Here is a 20,057-nt window from a genome sequence, read left to right on the forward strand (position 1 = left end):
ACCAGCCTGTTATGCCCGGCGATTATCCCTCCAGCCTCAGGTGAGTCTCTTGCTTCATTTAATCAGGATGGCACCAGCAGTGGCACTCCAGCCCGAGAAACTCCAGCCCGAGAAACTCCAGCCCGAGAAACTCCAGCCCGAGAAACTCCAGCCCGAGAAACTCCAGCCCGAGAAACTCCAGCCCGAGAAACTCCAGCCCGAGAAACTCCAGCCCGAGAAACTCCAGCCCGAGAAACTCCAGCCCGAGAAACTCCAGCCCGAGAAACTCCAGCCCGAGAAACTCCAGCCCGAGAAACTCCAGCCCGAGAAACTCCAGCCCGAGAAACTCCAGCCCGAGAAACTCCAGCCCGAGAAACTCCAGCCCGAGAAACTCCAGCCCGAGAAACTCCAGCCCGAGAAACTCCAGCCCGAGAAACTCCAGCCCGAGAAACTCCAGCCCCACTCTGAGCTGGAACAGATTATTACCGAGTAAACAGGCAGGTAGTTAGCTACTACCTGCCCATAAGTTCTTAGTCCCACACCAAAAAAAAAAAAATAAAAATAACCAAAGTCCTGGATAACCCCTTTAGCTGAAAGTCAAACATAGTGTGAAGGACAACATCTCACATGGAGAAGAGGGGGAGGGGGGAAACAACCACTAGCAGTAGAAATTAAAGTATACATATAAAACTCAATGCACGTTATAACATACAAAAAGTAAATTCAAGTGCATATGTGCAAAGTAATGTGGTCTGTTAAAATTACTTTCGATTTAAAGAGCCACTGGAATAAAAATTTGATGTACGAAAATAGTATTTTAAAATTTAAGAGGTAAGGGAAAAACTAGTTTAACGCCTGACAACCACCAAAATGGAGCATTTAGAGCAAGGTAAATTTTACAAATTATAAAAAAAAAACCAAATAAATAAAAAGTGGTGCTACTATTAAAAAGTAAAGCGTAAGCAAGGGCTGAAAAGAAAAAACAAAAAAAAAAAAAAAACAACTTGAGCAGTTTAAAACCCTGAACACATTGCAAGTTTGGTTATTAGCCCAACAAAAAATAAAAATAAATATAAAGTTGGTCAGTGTAAATGAACCAATAACCATCCATAAGTGGTTTCTGAAATGCGGCAGCAGCAAATACAGTTACATTGAGGTCCATCAATAGCAGGAGTGTGACAACCCTTGGAAAAATATATATATCAAAAAGGTAAAATTCGTCAAACCAGAACAATGAACCCAAGTCTTAAGCTTATCTTGTGCACTTCATGAACATGCTTTAACCTGCATTCCAAGATTCTCATCTTAGTGTAAAAGTTCATTTTTTTCTCAAAAGTGGTTTATAATAAATAAATCTTCATAAAGTTACATTTTATACTTATATTTAAGTCAATATTTGAGACTTTCTACCACTACAAGAATGGGAAATGGCATTTCGTAAGTGTCAGTCCACCGAAATGCTAGAGTTAAAACCCAATTTTTTTTACAATTTTTTTGTATTATACACATAAATTTATTTTTTTTGTTTAAAATCTCAACTTTGTTGAGTATGCATGGATGCAGAGGAATGCAAAGTAATACTGCATGCATCCACAATTTCTTTTTTTTCCCTCATGATTTGTGTGATCTGAAAGATCGTCCACAAGGTTATCCAAACCATGAGTAGAGAAGAGAAAATAAAAAAAAAAAAAAAAAAAAGAAAAAGACTCCTGTGGAGGTACGAGATAGAACCCAAGTGTCAAACTGTAAGGACTGGAAGGTATGAAGTGGAACATCTGTACTATAGTGAGGAGTGTTAGTCATAGTCTATGTAATCAACTATGAGCCAGAAACCCTGAATCGTGTCTAAACAACATGTATGTTCAGTACATATCCGAAGTCTGCAACAAAATAAATCTGTCCACAGTGAAAACCCTGAAGAATCTATTATAAAAAGGCATGTAAGTGGTAAGAACTGTATCGTTTCATCAGAGTACGTCATACCCAACTGAGCGTAGAAGTGCGTAGAAATCTACGCACACAGTAGGAAATTCACAATGCATCTACATAGACTTGCTACTATTTCTGGAGATATCGGTCCCTGAATTAACAACATTGTATAAATGAGCGTCTGCCAGGCGAAGCTTTTTTTTCGGAGGGTTCTTCAACGTTCCAGATCTTTCTTTAACTTTGTATTCTAAAGTGCTGTGAGGTACGCCGTAGATGCCTTGTGCTTTGGAAACGCTCATTTTCCCGCTCAATACCATACCTATAGCTTCTTCCATAATTTCGTGATCATATTGTCTGTAGCGTCCACGTTTTTTCCTTGGCTGTTTATCCTTCCGGTCGTCATCTAGGGTGTCCGAGGAGGCGTCGCCGCCGCCACCTCCATTCTTTGCATTAAGACACAAAGGAGAAAGGTCCCCGTGAAGAACGTGAGAATCGACGACTGAGCGAGTTATACTTCCGGAACATTCAACTTTGCTTTGCTGAGGAAGTATGTTTTTTAGTTTCTGAAGAGAAGAGTTTTCGATGACTGTCGAGGTTTTGGTAACCTGGTACATAACATCCAGAAGACCAGAGGAATCGGGCTGTTTCGTCACAGAGCTCACTCGTACCTGAGGAATTTTCAACTGTACAATGGGAACTGAAGATTCACAATGCAAACCTTCCTTTTTTTCTTTGAACTGCGCAACCATTCTCTGTAGAGTTAACTGGTGGAGGTAACTGGAAGCTGTTGGGAGTTTCAGTTCCGAGGTTTCAAGTAGACAGAGTTTGTTTTTTTCGGTATGCTCTGCTTGAGCCCTTGCCCACAGGGCCACTTTCTGTAGAACAGTACTTGTCTCTGTACTGTCTTTGTATAAATACCCATCGATACAATTTTGAGCTGTGTTCTTAAGATGTGCAGGCTTGCCTGCCGATAAGGCTTTTAAGTGAAGAAGCAAAGTTTTCTGAGGTATGCCATAAAGGACGGCCGCTTTGTTAACATCCAGTGTTCCCAAATGAATATCTTTCAATGCTTTCGAAAGCAAACCGTTTGCAAATTCGGGACTCCGGTCCAAATAGTCTTCTCGGTCTCTCTGATGTCTCCTGGATGGATGGAATGAAACGATGGTCAACGGATGTATGAGACGTGCACACAGGTATGGAAGGGGATGGTCCACTCCTTTATTATACTCCTTGCTTAGGTAACATCACCGATTCTCACAAAGTTTATTTTTTATTTCACAGGTGGAATTTAGAAGTTCTAGAAATACTTTACAGTTCTGCTTGGACACTGTCAATCATACGATGGCTTTTATAGCAACCCAGTCAAGATTTCAAAAGCATTTGGCAAATATTTGCTCATTTTCTAAGAATTTCTTTAGCACGTGCTACTCCATCTGGCAGTTGCTTGCAGAGCCAAACTTAACTATTTTTTTTACTTAAGCAATTAGTAAACCCTTAAGATCTAACTTTTGTTAGTAGAAACGTGACGTTACCGCTAAACAAGTAATAAAAGAGTAAATCCCCTTTAAAAGATTTTCATAGACATAAGCTCACATATGGCACAAATTAGGTTAAGCTGGCAAACACACACACGAATGGAGACATTTACATCCATAACACAACGAAAGGTAAAAAACACAAATAGTACAATAACTACAATGGTTATCATTATGGAATAGCTGGTGTAAAGTACAAAGTATTTCCTCACTCTACATCATTAAGGCGACCCTCTAGGTTCCCCATTACTATGATTTAGTATATGTGCAGCAGTGATCTCAACAGTGGTGGTTTAGTAACCTGTAGTTTAATGCCTTTGCACTTAAAAAAAAAAAAAAAAATAAACTAACAAAAAACCCAAAGAACTTTCTAAGCACTGACTTTCTGAGAAGCATATATGAACACAAGACTGGCACAAACAAAAAACGCGTTTTTGGCTAGACCTTTAGCCTGTCAAGGTCTCGCCAAAAACGCATTCTTTGTTTGTACTGTGCTTCTAACAAAAAGAATGCGACAAAGGCTAAAGGTCTAGCCGAAAAGTGTTTTGTTAGAAGCACAGTACAAACAAAAAACGCATTTTTTGGCTAGACCTTTAGCCTTTGTCAAGGTCTAGCCAAAAACGCGCTTTGTTTGTACTGTGCTTCTATGTATTAAATTCTAAAGATTACTGCAAGTTTGGAGTGCCGGTCTTATGTTCATAAATTATTTGGGTGTGTCATCCCTTGACCGAGCACCTGCAATTTTGAGTGCCACTTGGATATCACTTCTAATTTCTGAGAAGCATGTGATTGGCTGTGTTGCATAAACCCAAGCCTATCAGAGGAGGTGGAGCTGCTTAGGGGAGGAGAGCTGCAAGCTGAACCAATGACAAGAGAGGAGGTGTGTCTCAGACCACCTCAGACACTCTGAACACACTGTAGGCAGATTACAGCTGTGCCTTAATGGAGCAGAGGTAAAAACCGGATAGGCAACAAAAGATCTGAAGAAATTGTATACCTCCTACCGGTATCGACATAAAAGTATATAGAATTATAAGTTGCTTTGAAGCATAAAGAATTGCTGAATAGGTCCTGGGGGTTGGGGGGGGGGGGTATTTTTTTGCAAAATATACATTTTAGGAAATTGAGAGGACTTTTATACAAATTATTGAACAGTCCACTTTCAATTACTACATCTAGAAATTTGCACAATATAGACTGATGTTTTAATATTTTATACTACATGCAATATTGAAAATTTAAGATGGGGAGCACAAATAGATCTACATATTCACAAGAAACTGAATTAAAGCTTTAAGGCCTAATACTTTAAGAAACAAACAAAATAAAAATGTGTTATGGAGCTATTAACATTTCCCTTATAGCTATATTAAACAATTATGTACTCTAACAGTTCTATATTAATTCAGTAAAATATCCTACAAAAAAAAACAAAAACCTAAACAAAAACGAGCAGCTAAAATATAATTAACCAAATGACTAATAATATAGCAAGAGACCAAAATGCGCTGTATCACATTTGACTCACCCATTTTTTGCATTTCTTGTCTTGGAGTTCTCATCAAATGCACACCCATTTCTTTTAATAGAGAGATCCAAGACTCCTACAACAAAAATGTTAAGAGCAATAGCAATTAATATAGTATTATTATTAACATGTTAGAGGGGAGAGGAGAGAAATAAGATGGCATCTTCAATAAAAATCTTATTAAAGTACATTGGTTTGCAATGACGACTGGTACAACTCAAGGCTGCTCTATAATTTAGCAATTTTTGTCATTCTCATGCCATCTGTGACAAAGTGGGTAGGGTTAGAGAAGACTGGTGCGGAAACCAGCTCTGGTCAAATTCATCATGAACGGTGAGGTTTGCTAACCCACAAAATCTTACTTCAAGCAAGGAGGATTTGTGGGGAGGCGCATATACCACTCGTCCAGTAACATTCTGACTAGACATATCAGTCTTCACTCAATTCACTTGGGACCGCACACATCTAGTCAGCATGTGACCACATGTATGCAAATTGCTCACTTGCGGTCACGTGGCCACCAGCTCCCTCAGATCCTGACATAGCGCCCACTGAGTGCTGTGAGCGTTCACAAGTCTGCAGTCACCTACAGTGACTTGGTAACTATCCCCAAGGCTGGATAAACCCTTTACATTAGAGAGTAAAGGGCGCATTACACACAGCGACATCGCTAGCGATGTCGCTCGTGAAAGCACCCGCCCCCGTCGTTTGTGCGTCACGGGCAAATCGCTGCCCTTGGCGCACAATATCGCTAGGACCCGTCACACGTAATTACCTTCCTAACGACGTCTCTGTGGCCGACGAACAGCCTCTTTTCTAAGGGTAGGTTCGTGCGGCGTCACACGGCAGGCGTCCAATAGAAGCGGAGGGGCGGATAGCAACCGCATGAAAGACACGCCCACCTTGTTGCCGGAGGACGCAGGTATGGTGTTGTTCGTCGTTCCTGGGGTGTCACACGTAGCGATGTGTGCTGCCTCAGGGACGACTAACAACCTGCGTCCAAAAGCAGCAACAATATTTTGGAAATGGACGACGTGTCAACAATCAACGATTTGGTAAGTATTTTGCCTCGTTAGCGGTCGCTCATACGTGTCACACGTAACGACGACGCTAACTAGGCCGGATGTGCGTCACGAATTCAGTGATCCCAACGTCATCTCATTAGCGATGTTGTTGCGTGCAACGGGGCCTTAATACAAATCCCCATCAAATAGATCCCTGTATAAGTGTCTACTGTGTTGTGGTGCTTCCAATCCTTCATTCCTGGACAGTGATCAATCAGTTGAAGAACCCTCCATATGCTGCCCCATTTTATAAAGAATGCTTACATTATTGGCAGGTATGTTATCTTTGGCACAAAGCCTGGAAATCTGAAGAAAATATATTTTATAAGTATTTTAATATTCCTAAACTTCTTACCATCCTGAAAAGTTTGTTCTTGAATCCTGGTAACAGTGAGATCAAGAGGACCGTCCTGCTCATCAAAAAGTAAGCTATCGGTATGGTCTTTTTGGATGCCATTGCGACCATGAGGATCATCTGCTATTGTTCCGTTACTATCGTGATACATTTTTCGGCTTCTTGAAATATATTCAATTGCAAACTGACGGATCATTTTCTTCATTAATTCCTGAGCTACAAGTGGAATGTTGGGATCACAGTTCTGAGGAAGATCTGCCAAAAAATACAAACCGATGCACTTTAATAGGTAGTCTCTGGTTTAGAAAAGAAAAAAAACAAAAAAAATCCCAAGCATGCAAGAAATCTAAAACTCTTCAAAAATATAAAGGCGCATTTCAAGTCAAAAACCACATTTGCTATTGGATTTGATTTCTGCTTTAGTACAAAAAGGTTACACACGTGACTGATGGGGAATAAAAATTTAAAATGCTTATGCAGACAAAAAAAAAAAAAAAAAATGCCAGGTGATGTTAAAAAATACTCCACACATGCTCTGCAAACAAAGGAAGATGTGCTGCTTCATTGCAGCTGGCCGTGAATGGCCATTGCAGTCACTTAAAAGGGAACCTGTCACCATGATTTTGCCTTAAAATAGGCAGCCAGCACCAGTAAGTCCTTCTATACAGTATTGTAGATGCTGTATATAAGAGCCCAGGCCGCTCTGCATAACGTAAAAAAAAGAGGTTTTATTATACTCCCCAGCTGGGTGGGGAGGTCCAATGGGTGTCGCTGGCCTCAGTCCGGCGCCTTCTCGCCTCCTTCCATCGCCGCCGTCCTTCCCTGCTCCATGTGGATGACACATCCTACATCATCCACACAGAGGCCTATCGTGCTTCTGTGCACTTTGATCTGCCCTGCTGAAGGCAGAGCAAGGTACTATAATGCGCAGGGAAACGTCAAAGACCGCCAGCACATGCGCACTACAATACTTTGATCTGCCCTTAGCACGGCAGAGAGAAATAAGTGTGCAGGAGAGCAATGGCGGCCTGTGTAAATGACATAGTGCGCGTAATTCACATGGAGCTGGGAAGGAGGACAGCGACTGCACAGGATAGAGGAGGCGCCGGACCAGAGGGGCCCATCGAACTCGACCACCCCCCTAGGTGAGCATAATAAAGGTCTTTTTTACATTATGCAGAGCAGACTGGGTTCTTATATACAGTATTCTAGAATGCTGTATATAGGGGCTTACTGGAGGTGGCCGCAACTAAGGGCTGTTTCACACATCCGGCTTGTCGCCGGATTCGGCGCACAGAACAATGGCAGCGCGACAAGCTGATGTGACCCGGAAGTTGTCACACTGCCATTGTACTGTATCACACTGTACTGGAGTGCGCCTGATGTGTGAAACGGCTCTTATAGGGGAAAATCCTGGTTCCATTTAACCATCCCCAATAGGTAAAATGGTCCATGCAAGGTGCTCTGTCAGTGGTATATTGGAAAAGTAAACCGATTATGTTTTTGTTTTATGCACGTATTTTATGCTGCCAGATCTCTATTGGGTCAAGAAAAGGGATTTCCTGGCCAAAAGTGAAATATATGAGGTCTTAAAGCTGGGACTACATTCCAGAGTTATGGGACTAACTGAAAAAAAAATACATCAAGTGCCATGCGCCCCCTCAATGATGCCATTTAAAAGTTGTAAGGGATAAGAATGAAAAGTTTTGTTTTTTCTCCTCCCCACACAAACCGCACTACTTTTTCCATAGATTGGCAGCTAAGCACTAGTCAGCGGAACGTGCAACCCTGATAAAGAGCAATACCCACCTCAAAATAGATTTAAGCAAAAACAAACAAAACCATATTTTAGGTGAATGACAAGTTTTCCGGATCATACATACCTTTCTTTTGAAAGAGTGCATTTAAATAATTTTCAGCATGGCATTCAGTTTTCTCTGCGTAGAACTGGCCCTGAGATATCAGTTCCCCTGTAGGTGTGGATTGTGCAGAACCACCTGATGGCGTGTAATCCTGGGAAGGAAATACAGTAAAGCATCATCTTACTCTGTCGGCAATGACTGTATTAGGCTACTTTCACACATTGGTTTTTTGCCATCAGGCACAATCCGTCAGAAACATGAAAAAAACGCGGCCCCCCCCCCCCCCCCATAGACTTCTATTAGCGCCGGATGGTCTTGCATTCCATCCGGCTTTCGCCAGATCCGGCAAAATTTGCTTGTCCGGCGGCCGGATGGAACGTTGAGTTGAACTTTTTTGTCTCCGGTGAAAAACCGTATTGCGCCGGATCCAGCGCCGCACAGCGTGTTTTATAATGGAAGCCTATGGACGCTAGATCCAGCGTAATATGGCAAAAAAAACGGATTACAGCCGCCGGATCTGTTATTTTTGAACTGAGCATGCTCAGTATCAAAATGGATCCGTCAAAATACGGATGGAAAAAAAACCTGATGCGACGGATCAGTTTTTTCGCCGGATACATCGCACCACTTTTTTCGCCGGATCATGCCTGATGGCAAAAAACTGATGTGTGAAAGCAGCCTAAGGGACCAGGGGAGAACACAATGTGATAGGTACTTACATTAGTATCCTTGCGGAGGTTACATAGTGAGCATTTATCATCCACACACCAATCAACCAGTTCTTGTGGTTCACAGTCTAAAAGATGGGGGTAAAAAAAAAAAAAAAAAAAGTAAATTATTTTTCCAATTTTAGGCTGGGTCTTGGCCTGTAGATTTAAAGGTTGCAGCGGGATTGACAGGTCTTTCCATCTTAAAAAAGTAATGCCATATCATTAGAGTAGAGCGGTTTAACCTCTGGGACTGACAGATGCTAAAAATGTAGGGACTAGACAGATCTAGTGCGATTTTCCCTGCACAATAGACAGATTCAGGTAAAATCAGTGCAGCTTCTTAGTCTTAGGATCCAGCGTCTCAGGTCATAGTTTATGAAGCTAAAAGCAAGAAGTGGATTGTAGAGAAAAAGAAAAAAAGAAAAAAAATAAAATAAAAGGAAAAGTTATAACAAAAGAAAAAACAAAAAACATGAGTCAAAAGGAGTAGAGGGACACGTGTAAGCTCTGCACCATTCACTGCATAGGAGCAGAGCTGGGCCCTCTGCTTTCTCCAGGCGACCCATAGACAAATAAGGGGAGATTGCTTGTGTGAAGAAACTCTGCTCTAATCAAGATGGCAGAGCCCCATTCTCGTGGATCTAAATCCTTGTTCTCGGAATAGAGAGAAACCTGCAACTCTGGAAATAACCCTCCTAAGAGTCATCACATTTATAAAATTAGCACATTCCTCTTGTTATACTTTGGAGAAGACTTTTTTAGCTAAACAGTCAGGTGAAACGGCCAAAAGGGAAGCCGTCACCACCAAACTCAGTGACAGGAACCTTTTTATTTTTGGGACGCTAAACTTTTCCTTCCGAAATTCATAGCTTTATTTGACCATCCACATATCCCTAAGGCTGTGCGCCAACAGGACACTGTATCCGCGGAAAACCTGCGGATGTATCTGGATTTTCTAGATAAAGCCACAGGTTATAGCAAGTACAGACACTCCCAATGTTATCCTATGGAACATGGGGAGTGCTGTGTCCATGCTGCGGTATGTGCGGCTGTGGAATATGCTGCGGATTTCCCGCAGCCGCACATAACTGCATGTCAATTATTCATGCGGAAATACCTGCGGAAATCCCGGCCCTCCACTATAGAGATAGAAGCCGGGACCTCCGAAGGTAAGCCGCACGAATGTCCGCAGGATTACCGCAGCTATTTCACTGGAATCCCGCTGCAATGTATAGCTGTGGATTCAGGGGGGGATCAGCTGCGTGAAACCAGCGGATATATCCGCAGGTACATAGCCTCGTGGGCACATAGCCTAAGAGGGCCTGATATGTGGCACGAGTTGAAGTTTCAAATGACACCATTCCCTTTACCATATAATGTACTTGAGAAATGAGAAATTCCAATTGTGATAAAATGGTGGAAAAAAAAAAAGGTACAATTTTTTTTTTTTTTTTTTTTTAACTTATATGTCATTCATTAGGTGTAAAAGAAGGGAATTTTGTTTACTTACCGTAAATTCCTTTTCTTCTAGCTCTAATTGGGAGACCCAGACAATTGGGGTGTATAGGCTATGCCTCCGGAGGCCGCACAAAGTACTACACTTAAAAGTGTTAGGCCCCTCCCCTTCTGCCAATACACCCCCCCGTGCTCCCACGGGCTGCTCAGTTTTGGTGCAAAAGCAAGAAGGAGGAAAAAATAATTATAAACTGGTTTAACTTCAATCCGAAGGAAACTCTGAGAACTGAAACCATTCAACATGAACAACATGTGTACACAAAAAAACAGGGGCGGGTGCTGGGTCTCCCAATTAGAGCTAGAAGAAAAGGAATTTACGGTAAGTAAACAAAATTCCCTTCTTTTTCGCTCTATTGGGAGACCCAGACAATTGGGACGTCCAAAAGCAGTCCCTGGGTGGGTAAAATAATACCTCGTAAGAGAGCCGTAAAACGGCCGTTTCCTACAGGTGGGCAACCGCCGCCTGAAGGACTCGTCCACCTAGGCTGGCATCCGCCGCAGCATAGGTATGCACCTGATAGTGCTTCGTGAAAGTGTGCAGGCTCGACCAGGTAGCCGCCTGACACACCTGTTGAGCCGCAGCCTGGTGCCTCAAAGCCCAGGACGCTCCCACGGCTCTGGTAGAATGGGCCTTCAGCCCTGAGGGAACCGGAAGCCCAGCCGAACGGTAAGCTTCGATAATTGGCTCCTTGATCCACCGAGCCAGGGTTGATTTGGAAGCCTGTGACCCTTTACGCTGGCCAGCGACAAGGACAAAGAGTGCATCCGAGCGGCGCAGGGGCGCCGTACGAGAAATGTAGAGTCTGAGTGCTCTCACCAGATCTAACAAATGCAAATCCTTTTCACCTTGGTGAACTGGATGAGGATAAATAGAGGGTAAGGAAATATCCTGATTGAGCTGAAAGGGGGATACCACCTTAGGGAGAAACTCCGGAACCGGACGTAGAACCACCTTGTCCTGGTGAAAAACCAGAAAAGGGGCTTTGCACGACAACGCTGCTAGCTCAGACACTCTCCGAAGTGAAGTGACTGCTACTAGAAAAACCACTTTCTGCGAAAGGCGTGAGAGAGAAATATCTCTCATTGGCTCGAATGGTGGTTTCTGAAGAACCATCAGCACCCTGTTTAGATCCCAGGGTTCTAACGGCCGCTTGTAAGGTGGAACGATGTGACAAACACCCTGCAGGAACGTGCGTACCTGTGGAAGTCTAGCTAGGCGCTTCTGGAAAAACACAGAGAGCGCTGAAACTTGTCCCTTAAGGGAACCGAGCGACAAACCCTTTTCCCGTCCAGATTGAAGGAAGGACAGAAAAGTAGGTAATGCAAATGGCCAGGGAGAAAAACCCTGAGCAGAGCACCACGACAGGAATATTTTCCAAGTCCTGTGGTAGATCTTGGCGGACGTTGGTTTCCTAGCCTGTCTCATAGTGGTAATGACTTCTTGAGATAACCCTGAAGACGCTAGGATCCAGCACTCAATGGCCACACAGTCAGGTTGAGGGCCGCAGAATTCAGATGGAAAAACGGCCCTTGAGACAGCAAGTCTGGTCGGTCTGGTAGTGCCCACGGTTGGCCGACCGTGAGATGCCACAGATCCGGGTACCACGACCTCCTCGGCCAGTCTGGAGCGACGAGGATGGCGCGGCGGCAGTCGGCCCTGATCTTGCGTAACACTCTGGGCAACAGTGCCAGCGGAGGAAACACATAAGGGAGCTGAAACTGCGACCAATCCTGAACTAAGGCGTCTGCCGCCAGAGCTCTGGGATCTTGAGACCGTGCCATGAACGTTGGTACCTTGTTGTTGTGCCGGGACGCCATGAGGTCGACGTCCGGCACCCCCCAGCGGCAACAGATCTCCTGAAACACGTCCGGGTGAAGGGACCATTCCCCTGCGTCCATGCCCTGGCGACTGAGATAATCTGCTTCCCAGTTTTCCACGCCTGGGATGTGAACTGCGGATATGGTGGAGGCCGTGGCTTCCACCCACATCAAAATCCGCCGTCCTTCCTGGAAGGCTTGTCGACTGCGTGTGCCGCCTTGGTGGTTGATGTATGCCACCGCTGTAGAATTGTCCGACTGAATTCGGATCTGCTTGCCTTCCAGCCACTGCTGGAACGCTTTCAAGGTAAGATACACTGCCCGAATTTCCAGAACATTGATCTGAAGCGAGGACTCTTGCCGGGTCCACGTACCCCGAGTCCTGTGGTGGAGAAAAAACCGCTCCCCACCCTGACAGACTTGCGTCCGTCGTGACTACTTCCCAGGATGGGGGTAGGAAGGATTTCCCCTTCGACAATGAAGTGGGAAGAAGCCACCACCGAAGGGAAGCTTTGGTCGCCTGAGAGAGGGAGACGGTCCTGTCGAGGGACGTCGGCTTCCTGTCCCATTTGCGTAGGATGTCCCATTGAAGAGGACGCAGGTGAAACTGCGCGAAAGGGACTGCTTCCATTGCTGCCACCATCTTCCCCAGGAAGTGCATGAGGCGCCTCAAGGGGTGTGACTGGCCTTGAAGGAGAGATTGTACCCCTGTCTGTAGTGACCGCTGCTTGATCAGCGGAAGCTTCACTATCGCTGAGAGGGTATGAAACTCCATGCCAAGGTATGTGAGCGATTGGGCCGGTGTCAGATTTGACTTTGGAAAATTGATGATCCACCCGAAACTCTGGAGAGTCTCCAGGGTAGCGTCGAGGCTGTGTTGGCATGCCTCTAGAGAGGGTGCCTTGATCAACAGATCGTCCAAGTACGGGATCACCGAGTGACCCTGAGAATGGAGGACCGCTACTACAGTAGCCATACCCTTGGTGAAAACCCGTGGGGCTGTTGCCAGGCCGAATGGCAGTGCCACGAACTGCAGGTGTTCGTTTCCTATGGCGAAGCGCAAGAAGCGCTGGTGCTCTGGGGCAATCGGAACGTGGAGATAAGCATCTTTGAAATCGATCGATGCAAGAAAATCTCCTTGGGACATTGAGGCGATGACGGAGCGAAGGGATTCCATCCGGAACCGCCTGGTCTTTACGTGTTTGTTGAGAAGTTTCAGGTCTAGGACAGGACGGAAAGACCCGTCCTTCTTTGGGACCACAAACAAGTTGGAGTAAAAACCGTGGCCCTGTTGATGAAGAGGAACAGGGACCACCACTCCTTCTGCCTTCAGAGTGCCCAGCGCCTGCAGAAGAGCCTCGGCTCTCTCGGGAGGCGGAGAAGACCTGAAGAATCGAGTCGGGGGACGAGAGATGAACTCTATCTTGTAACCGTGAGACAGAATGTCTCTCACCCAGCGGTCTTTTATTTGTGGCAGCCAGGTGTCGCAAAAGCGGGAGAGCCTGCCACCGACCGAGGATGCTACTAGAGGAGGTAGAAGTCATGAGGCAGCCGCTTTGTTAGCGGTGCTCCCAATGGCCTTTTTAGGACGTGACTTAGACCGCCATGCATCAGAGTTCCTTTGTTCTTTCTGAGACCTTTTGGACGATGAGAATTGGGACCTGCCCGCGCCCCGAAAGGACCGAAACCTCGACTGCCCTCTCCTCTGTTGGGAGAGGTTCTGCTTGGGCTGGGGTAAGGATGTATCCTTTCCCTTGGATTGTTTGATGATTTCATCCAGGCGCTCGCCAAAGAGCCTGTCGCCAGAAATTGGCAAACCGGTTAAACGCTTTTTTGGAAGCGGAATCTGCCTTCCACTCCCGTAGCCACAAGGCCCTGCGGACTACTACCGAATTGGCGGTCGCAACTGCCGTACGGCTCACAGAGTCCAGGACAGCATTCATAGCGTAAGACGCAATTGCCGAGGTCTGGGAGGTAATGGAAGCCACTTGTGGCGCGGCCGCTTCAATTTTCGCTTGACCTGCTGATATAGCTTGTAGCGCCCATACGGCTGCGAATGCTGGGGCAAAAGAAGCTCCGATAGCTTCATAGATGGATTTCATCCAGAGCTCCATCTGCCTGTCAGTGGCATCTTTAAGCGAGGCCCCATCTTCCACTGCAAGAATGGATCTAGCCGCCAGTCTGGAGATTGGAGGATCCACTTTGGGACATTGAATCCAACCTTTAACCACTTCCGGGGGAAAAGGATAACGTGTATCCTTAAGGCGCTTAGAGAAACGCTTATCCGGACAAGCATGGCGATTCTGGATTGCCTCTCTGAAATCAGAGTGGTCTAGAAACATACTCTGTGTACGCTTGGGGAACCTGAAGCGAAATTTCTCCTGCTGAGAATCAGACTCCTCCGCCGGAGGGGCTGAGGGAAGAATATCCAGCAACTGATGAATGGATGCAATAAGATCATTCACTATGGCGTCCCCGTCTGGAGAATTAAGATTGAGAGCGCTCCCAGGATCAGAATCCTGATCAGCTGTTTCCGCATCATCAACCAGAGAATCCCCCCGCTGAGACCCTAAACAATATGATGTCGAGGGAAATTCTAAGCGGGCTCGCTTAGACGATCTGGGGCTAGGTTCTAAGTCCGAACCCTCCGTCTGGGATGTATGAGATACCCCGTGAGGACATTGTTGGTCCAACTGAGGGGGGTCAGGGAACAATGATTCAACAGAGTCCCTTTGCTGAGATACCGGTCTGGACTGCAAGGCTTCTAGTATCTTAGCCATAGTCTCAGAGAGTTGATCCTTAAAGGCTGCAAACTCAGTCCCCGTCACCTGGACAGTGTCAACAGGTGGCTCCCCCTGGGCCCCTCTTAGCAGAGGATCCGGCTGAGGAAGTGTCACAGGGGTCGAACACTGTACACAATGAGGGTCAGTGGAACCTGCCTGTAGCTGGGTCTTACATGCGGCGCAGGCAACATAATAAGCCTGTGTTTTGGCACCCCTGCCTTTTATGGGCGCCATGCTATAGTTTTCCCTGAGTAACACAATAGGGTATATAGCCAGAAAGAACTGTGCTCATACAGTGTAAATTATATACAGTACACAAACAATGTACCCATACAATACAGCACCATGGGGCTAGCACCACATGTGCTGTTTACCAGCCGCCTAAGCGGTTGTGAGGCCACCAGAGACCGTGTCTGGGTCTCCCATGAATATGTCCCTCTCTGCAGCGTCGGTGGAGCTGACAGGAATGGCTGCGGCGTCCTGACGAGCTGAGGAAGCTGTGGGCGTGGCCTAGAAAGAGCGCGAAACGGGCGCTCATACTGTGTACAGTGAGGGGAGTGGAGCATGTAAATCATACTCCAGCCCTCATTGCTGCTCGCTCCGTGCAGCGTCCCGCCCTTCCCCTGCCTGTCAGGGCTGAGGGCGGGAGAAAAAAAGGGAAACTAGGCCGCAATGAAGCCGGGGACTGTAGTAATAAACGCGGCCGCCGTAAAAGCGCGGTCGCGTGAAAGTCCCCGGCGAACTACAAGTCCCAGCCGCGCCGCAGTGTTCCGTGGCAACGGCGGTCAGTGCGGTAGCCCTTACATATAAACACACTCAGCGACGCTGAGTGTGTAATGGCACATATAGACCCGGTCAGCGCCGCGGTCCCCGGTGCACTAGCACACCCAGCAAAGCTGAGGTGATGCCGTGCGCGGTCCCCATAGGGATACAGAGTACCTTTAAGATGCAGGGCCATGTCCCTGAACGGTATCGGCTCCTATCCATCAGGCTCCACAGGAGTTGTGGATGAAGCCCGGTCTCAGTGCCTGGAGACCGATAAGATCCCACTTCACCCAGAGCCCTAAGGGGGATGGGGAAGGAAAAACAGCATGTGGGCTCCAGCCGCCGTACCCGCAATGGATACCTCAACCTTAACAACACCGCCGACAAAAGTGGGGTGAGAAGGGAGCATGCTGGGGGCCCTATATGGGCCCACTTTTCTTCCATCCGACCTAGTCAGCAGCTGCTGCTGACTAATCTGTGGAGCTGTGCTGTGCGTGTCTGACCTCCTTCGCACAAAGCAAAAATACTGAGCAGCCCGTGGGAGCACGGGGGGTGTATTGGCAGAAGGGGAGGGGCCTAACACTTTTAAGTGTAGTACTTTGTGCGGCCTCCGGAGGCATAGCCTATACACCCCAATTGTCTGGGTCTCCCAATAGAGCGAAAAAGAAATAAGCTGGCAGCACGATTCTTCGGGACAGTATAAGTACGGCAATACCAAACCTAATGGGAACCTTTTACATGAAAAAATGCTATTAACCTGCAGATTAATAGCGTTCTGAACTTTCCCTGTAGCGGGACAGTTAGGTTCTGTGCTCACTGGGACATTTGCTTTTCTTAAGAAAAATACGCACCCTCTGGCAGAATTCCGCACCAAAAAACGCACCCAAATCTGCATGCGGTTTTGCCGTGGTTTGTTGCGTTTTTGCTGCAGTTTTGGTCCCTGCGGTTTTTTACCATTATCTATGGCAAAAAAGTAGGTACTTGCGGAAAAGTAGTGACATGCTACTTCTATTTTTGCTGCAGAAATTCTGAAGCAAAACTTGTAGGGAAAAAACGCAGTACGCGCACAGCATTTTGGATTTCCCAGAGATTTTGCTGGGGAAGAACTGCAGAAAAGTTAGCAGCAAAAACCACACCTTTTCTGCAGCAAAACCCATGGCAAAACCGCAGCAAAAAAATGCAGTGTGCACACAAGGCCTCAGAGCCCTGCTACTGGGAAGAAATTAACTTTACTCCCGCAGCAGGATCCAGCTTACAGTTGTGGGGGCGGCGCTGGTTCAGTGAGCGCTCAGTGTATAGTGAGTGGCGGCTGTAACCATGTCCCTTGCACTGACAGCCAGCGCCAATGCAGAGCGCTGCCGGGAGAAACATTTTCTCCAGGCAGCGGGGCTCTAAGTGACAACACCGGGAAGGTTCAGGACGCCATCTGTAGGTTAATGTTTTCTCACATGACACGTTTCCTTTAAAAGGTTTTTTATTTTAGTGGTTAAAAAGTTTGTGACAGCATTTTCTGAGACCTGTAACTATTCCTCCGTCAGAGCTCTACGAGGACTTGCTTTTTGCATTGCTGAGCTGATATTTTTATTGATCAAAAGTAAGACCCCCGTTGCTCACTTTCTGTGATTTGTCCCATAACGCTGCAAAAAGTTCTCACATGTGGCTATGTAAGATTAGTGAGACCAATGAATAACACGCCGTTCTGTTTGAAGCATAAAGTTAGCGCTGGGAGCCTTTGGTTGCAAACTAGGAGGGTCTTCAGCAGGTCCCACCCAACTCAACAGTTCTCCTCAACATTTAAATACAATAAGTGGTTAAACAGCAGCGATCTGAGCTCGCTCCAGCCACTGCAGTCACAGACAGATGCTCCCTGTGTAACACAGTCTGCATCTGGTGATATGGGGCAGCTTCAGTTAAGCCTGCTTTACACCATACAATCCAGCATACGATATCGTATGCAATCTTATCTGCCCCCATCGTATGTGCGGCACGTTCAATTTGTTGCCCATGTCGCACAAACGAATAACCCCCCCATCACACGTACTTACCCGTCCATACGACCTTGATGTGGGCGGCGAACGTCCACTTCCTGGAGTGGGAGGGACGATCGGCGTCACAGTGACGTCACGAGGCAGCTGGCCAATAGAAGCAGAAGGGCGGAGATGAGCGGGACATAAACATCCCGCCCACCTCCTTCCTTCTGCATTGCCGGCGGGAGCTGCAGGACATAGGTAAGATCTGTTCATCGTTCCCGGGGTGTCACACACTGCGATGTGTGCTAACCCGGGTACGATGAACAACCTGCCGTTCAATTTTTAGGAAATGAACGACGTGCATGCGATCAACGTTTTACCGTTCAATCGCAATCGCACGTACCTGTCACACACTGCAATGTACCTTACGATGCCGGATGTGCGTCACTTACGACATGACCCCGCCGACACATCGTTAGATATATTGTGGCGTGTAAAGCGCCCTTTACTCAGGATGTTTTTTCCAACCACATATCGTAAATGAATGACCAAAGTGTAATCAGAGACTATGCATATCATTTTTAAAGGGGGTTTAAACCCCTGATTAGTTAACTGAGGACGCGTAAGATCCCTTTAAAAGATACATTCTGCTTCCAGGACAAAAAAAGACAAAAATAGGTGAACCCAGCAGCAGCTGTAATCCTCCCACCCTTAAAGGGGTTGTCCACTATTAGAAAAAGATGCCTGCTTACTTTAAGACCACCGCGGCCCCTCAGCAGCCTGTGTGGGGTCCGGCAGCTCACCGCCACTGAAGTAATGGTTGGAAGCTGCAATAATACACAAACTTTACACGGGTTGGTGCTGCTTTTTGCAATAAGGCAGACACTTATTTTGGACAATCTCTTCAAAATGCTTCTGTGGTCACTGCCTTTAATGCCTGTGTTGGGTATGCCATGTCCCTGCGTTAACCTATAGGCAGTGCAGCCTAACCTAAATGGCTGCCTTACGTCGTGCTAGATGCAGTTCCTGGGATCATCGTAGCAATAGGATTTTCAAGGTTACTTAAATATTTCAGTAAAATCAAATGTGATTGTTTCAGTTTGTTCTGCCGACGGCATTTATCTATTTAGCTTTAGTTCCCCAGGGAACTGGCCATTGGTCCTGTTATGTCCTTATGGATATCACTATACAGGTTACATATCACCACGTCTATTGTGCGCTACATCCTGTGCTAGACGCTGTATTTAGTTTTTGTGCATGCGGCATCTGCTCTTAGCTGAGTGTATACTGCAGGAATAGACCAACAAAGCGGATTTTACCACTGCGTGCGGCCAGCATGGTGCCTGCATACCACTTAGGCTACTTTCACACAGTTTTTTCCCCCATCAGGCACAATCCGGAAAAAACCTGATAAAACTGATCCGGCACCGGATACGTTTTATCCCCATTGATTTGTATTAGTGCCAGATTGTGCCCGATGGCCTTGCGTTGCATCCGGCTTTTGCCGGATCCGTCGTAATTTGCTAATGCAGTGGCCAGATGGAACGTCTCTTGTAACGTTGTCTTTGAAAAAAAGAAAAAAAAAAAAACACATCGCGGCGGATCCGGCGTGATTTACAATGGCTTCTATGGACACCGGATCCAGCACAATGCGGCAAAAAACGGATGCGGCCGCCGGATCAGTTTTTTAAACAGAGCACGCTCCAATGTATAGTAAAAAAACGGACGAAACTGATGCAAAAACTGATGCGGCGGATCAGTTTGACGGACCAGGTATACTGGATCCATAAAAAAAAAAAAAAAAATAATAAGGATCAGCGCATCCGTTTTTTTGCACATTCTGCACCGGATCCGTTGCATCAGGCACACGCCAGATTGTACCCGATGCCAAAAAACTGATGTGTGAAAGTAGCCTTATTGAACCGTTGGGAAGTGCAGCTGACTGCGCTTTCCTATACAGAGGGCACCATTACAAAGGGTAATATGTGACCTAGGGTTTGTTTTTTACCTGGTGTAATGTATGTAGGCCAATGTCTGACGAATATCTGGTTTAAACTGTATGTTGCCCTCAAAGATGATCACAACCCCAAGGCTTCTTCAACCTCATCTAAGAATGCAATGGTAGCAATAATGCATCTATTGGCTACTAACTGGTGCCATGTATGTTGGCTGCATTGTACTATACAAGGATTGTACCATGAAGATAATCCCAGTTCATAATGCCTTACTGGTACAGTCATTGGA

At 46.2% G+C, this 20,057-nt stretch overlaps 1 protein-coding gene across 4 annotated transcripts in view; it reads right to left on the reverse strand.

The window, feature by feature from the left end:
* The window catches only part of LCORL (ligand dependent nuclear receptor corepressor like), a 114,345-nt gene that overhangs the window by 46,726 nt on the left and 47,562 nt on the right, over nt 1–20,057 (reverse strand). For 2 of the 4 annotated variants that reach the window (XM_075346914.1, XM_075346916.1), the window contains exons 3-6: nt 8,972–9,048; nt 8,274–8,403; nt 6,391–6,645; nt 4,972–5,047 (exon numbers count right to left, since the gene is read on the reverse strand). In XM_075346914.1, coding sequence (XP_075203029.1) covers nt 4,972–5,047; nt 6,391–6,645; nt 8,274–8,403; nt 8,972–9,048 — 538 coding nt within the window. Of the gene's footprint in view, nt 1–306; nt 3,049–4,971; nt 5,048–6,390; nt 6,646–8,273; nt 8,404–8,971; nt 9,049–20,057 lie in introns of those variants that run through there. The other 2 variants (XM_075346915.1, XM_075346917.1) reach the window with 2 other exon arrangements.

This window comes from Anomaloglossus baeobatrachus, chromosome 1, assembly GCF_048569485.1.
Source record: "Anomaloglossus baeobatrachus isolate aAnoBae1 chromosome 1, aAnoBae1.hap1, whole genome shotgun sequence".
In the NCBI taxonomy this organism is placed as follows: domain Eukaryota; kingdom Metazoa; phylum Chordata; class Amphibia; order Anura; family Aromobatidae; genus Anomaloglossus; species Anomaloglossus baeobatrachus.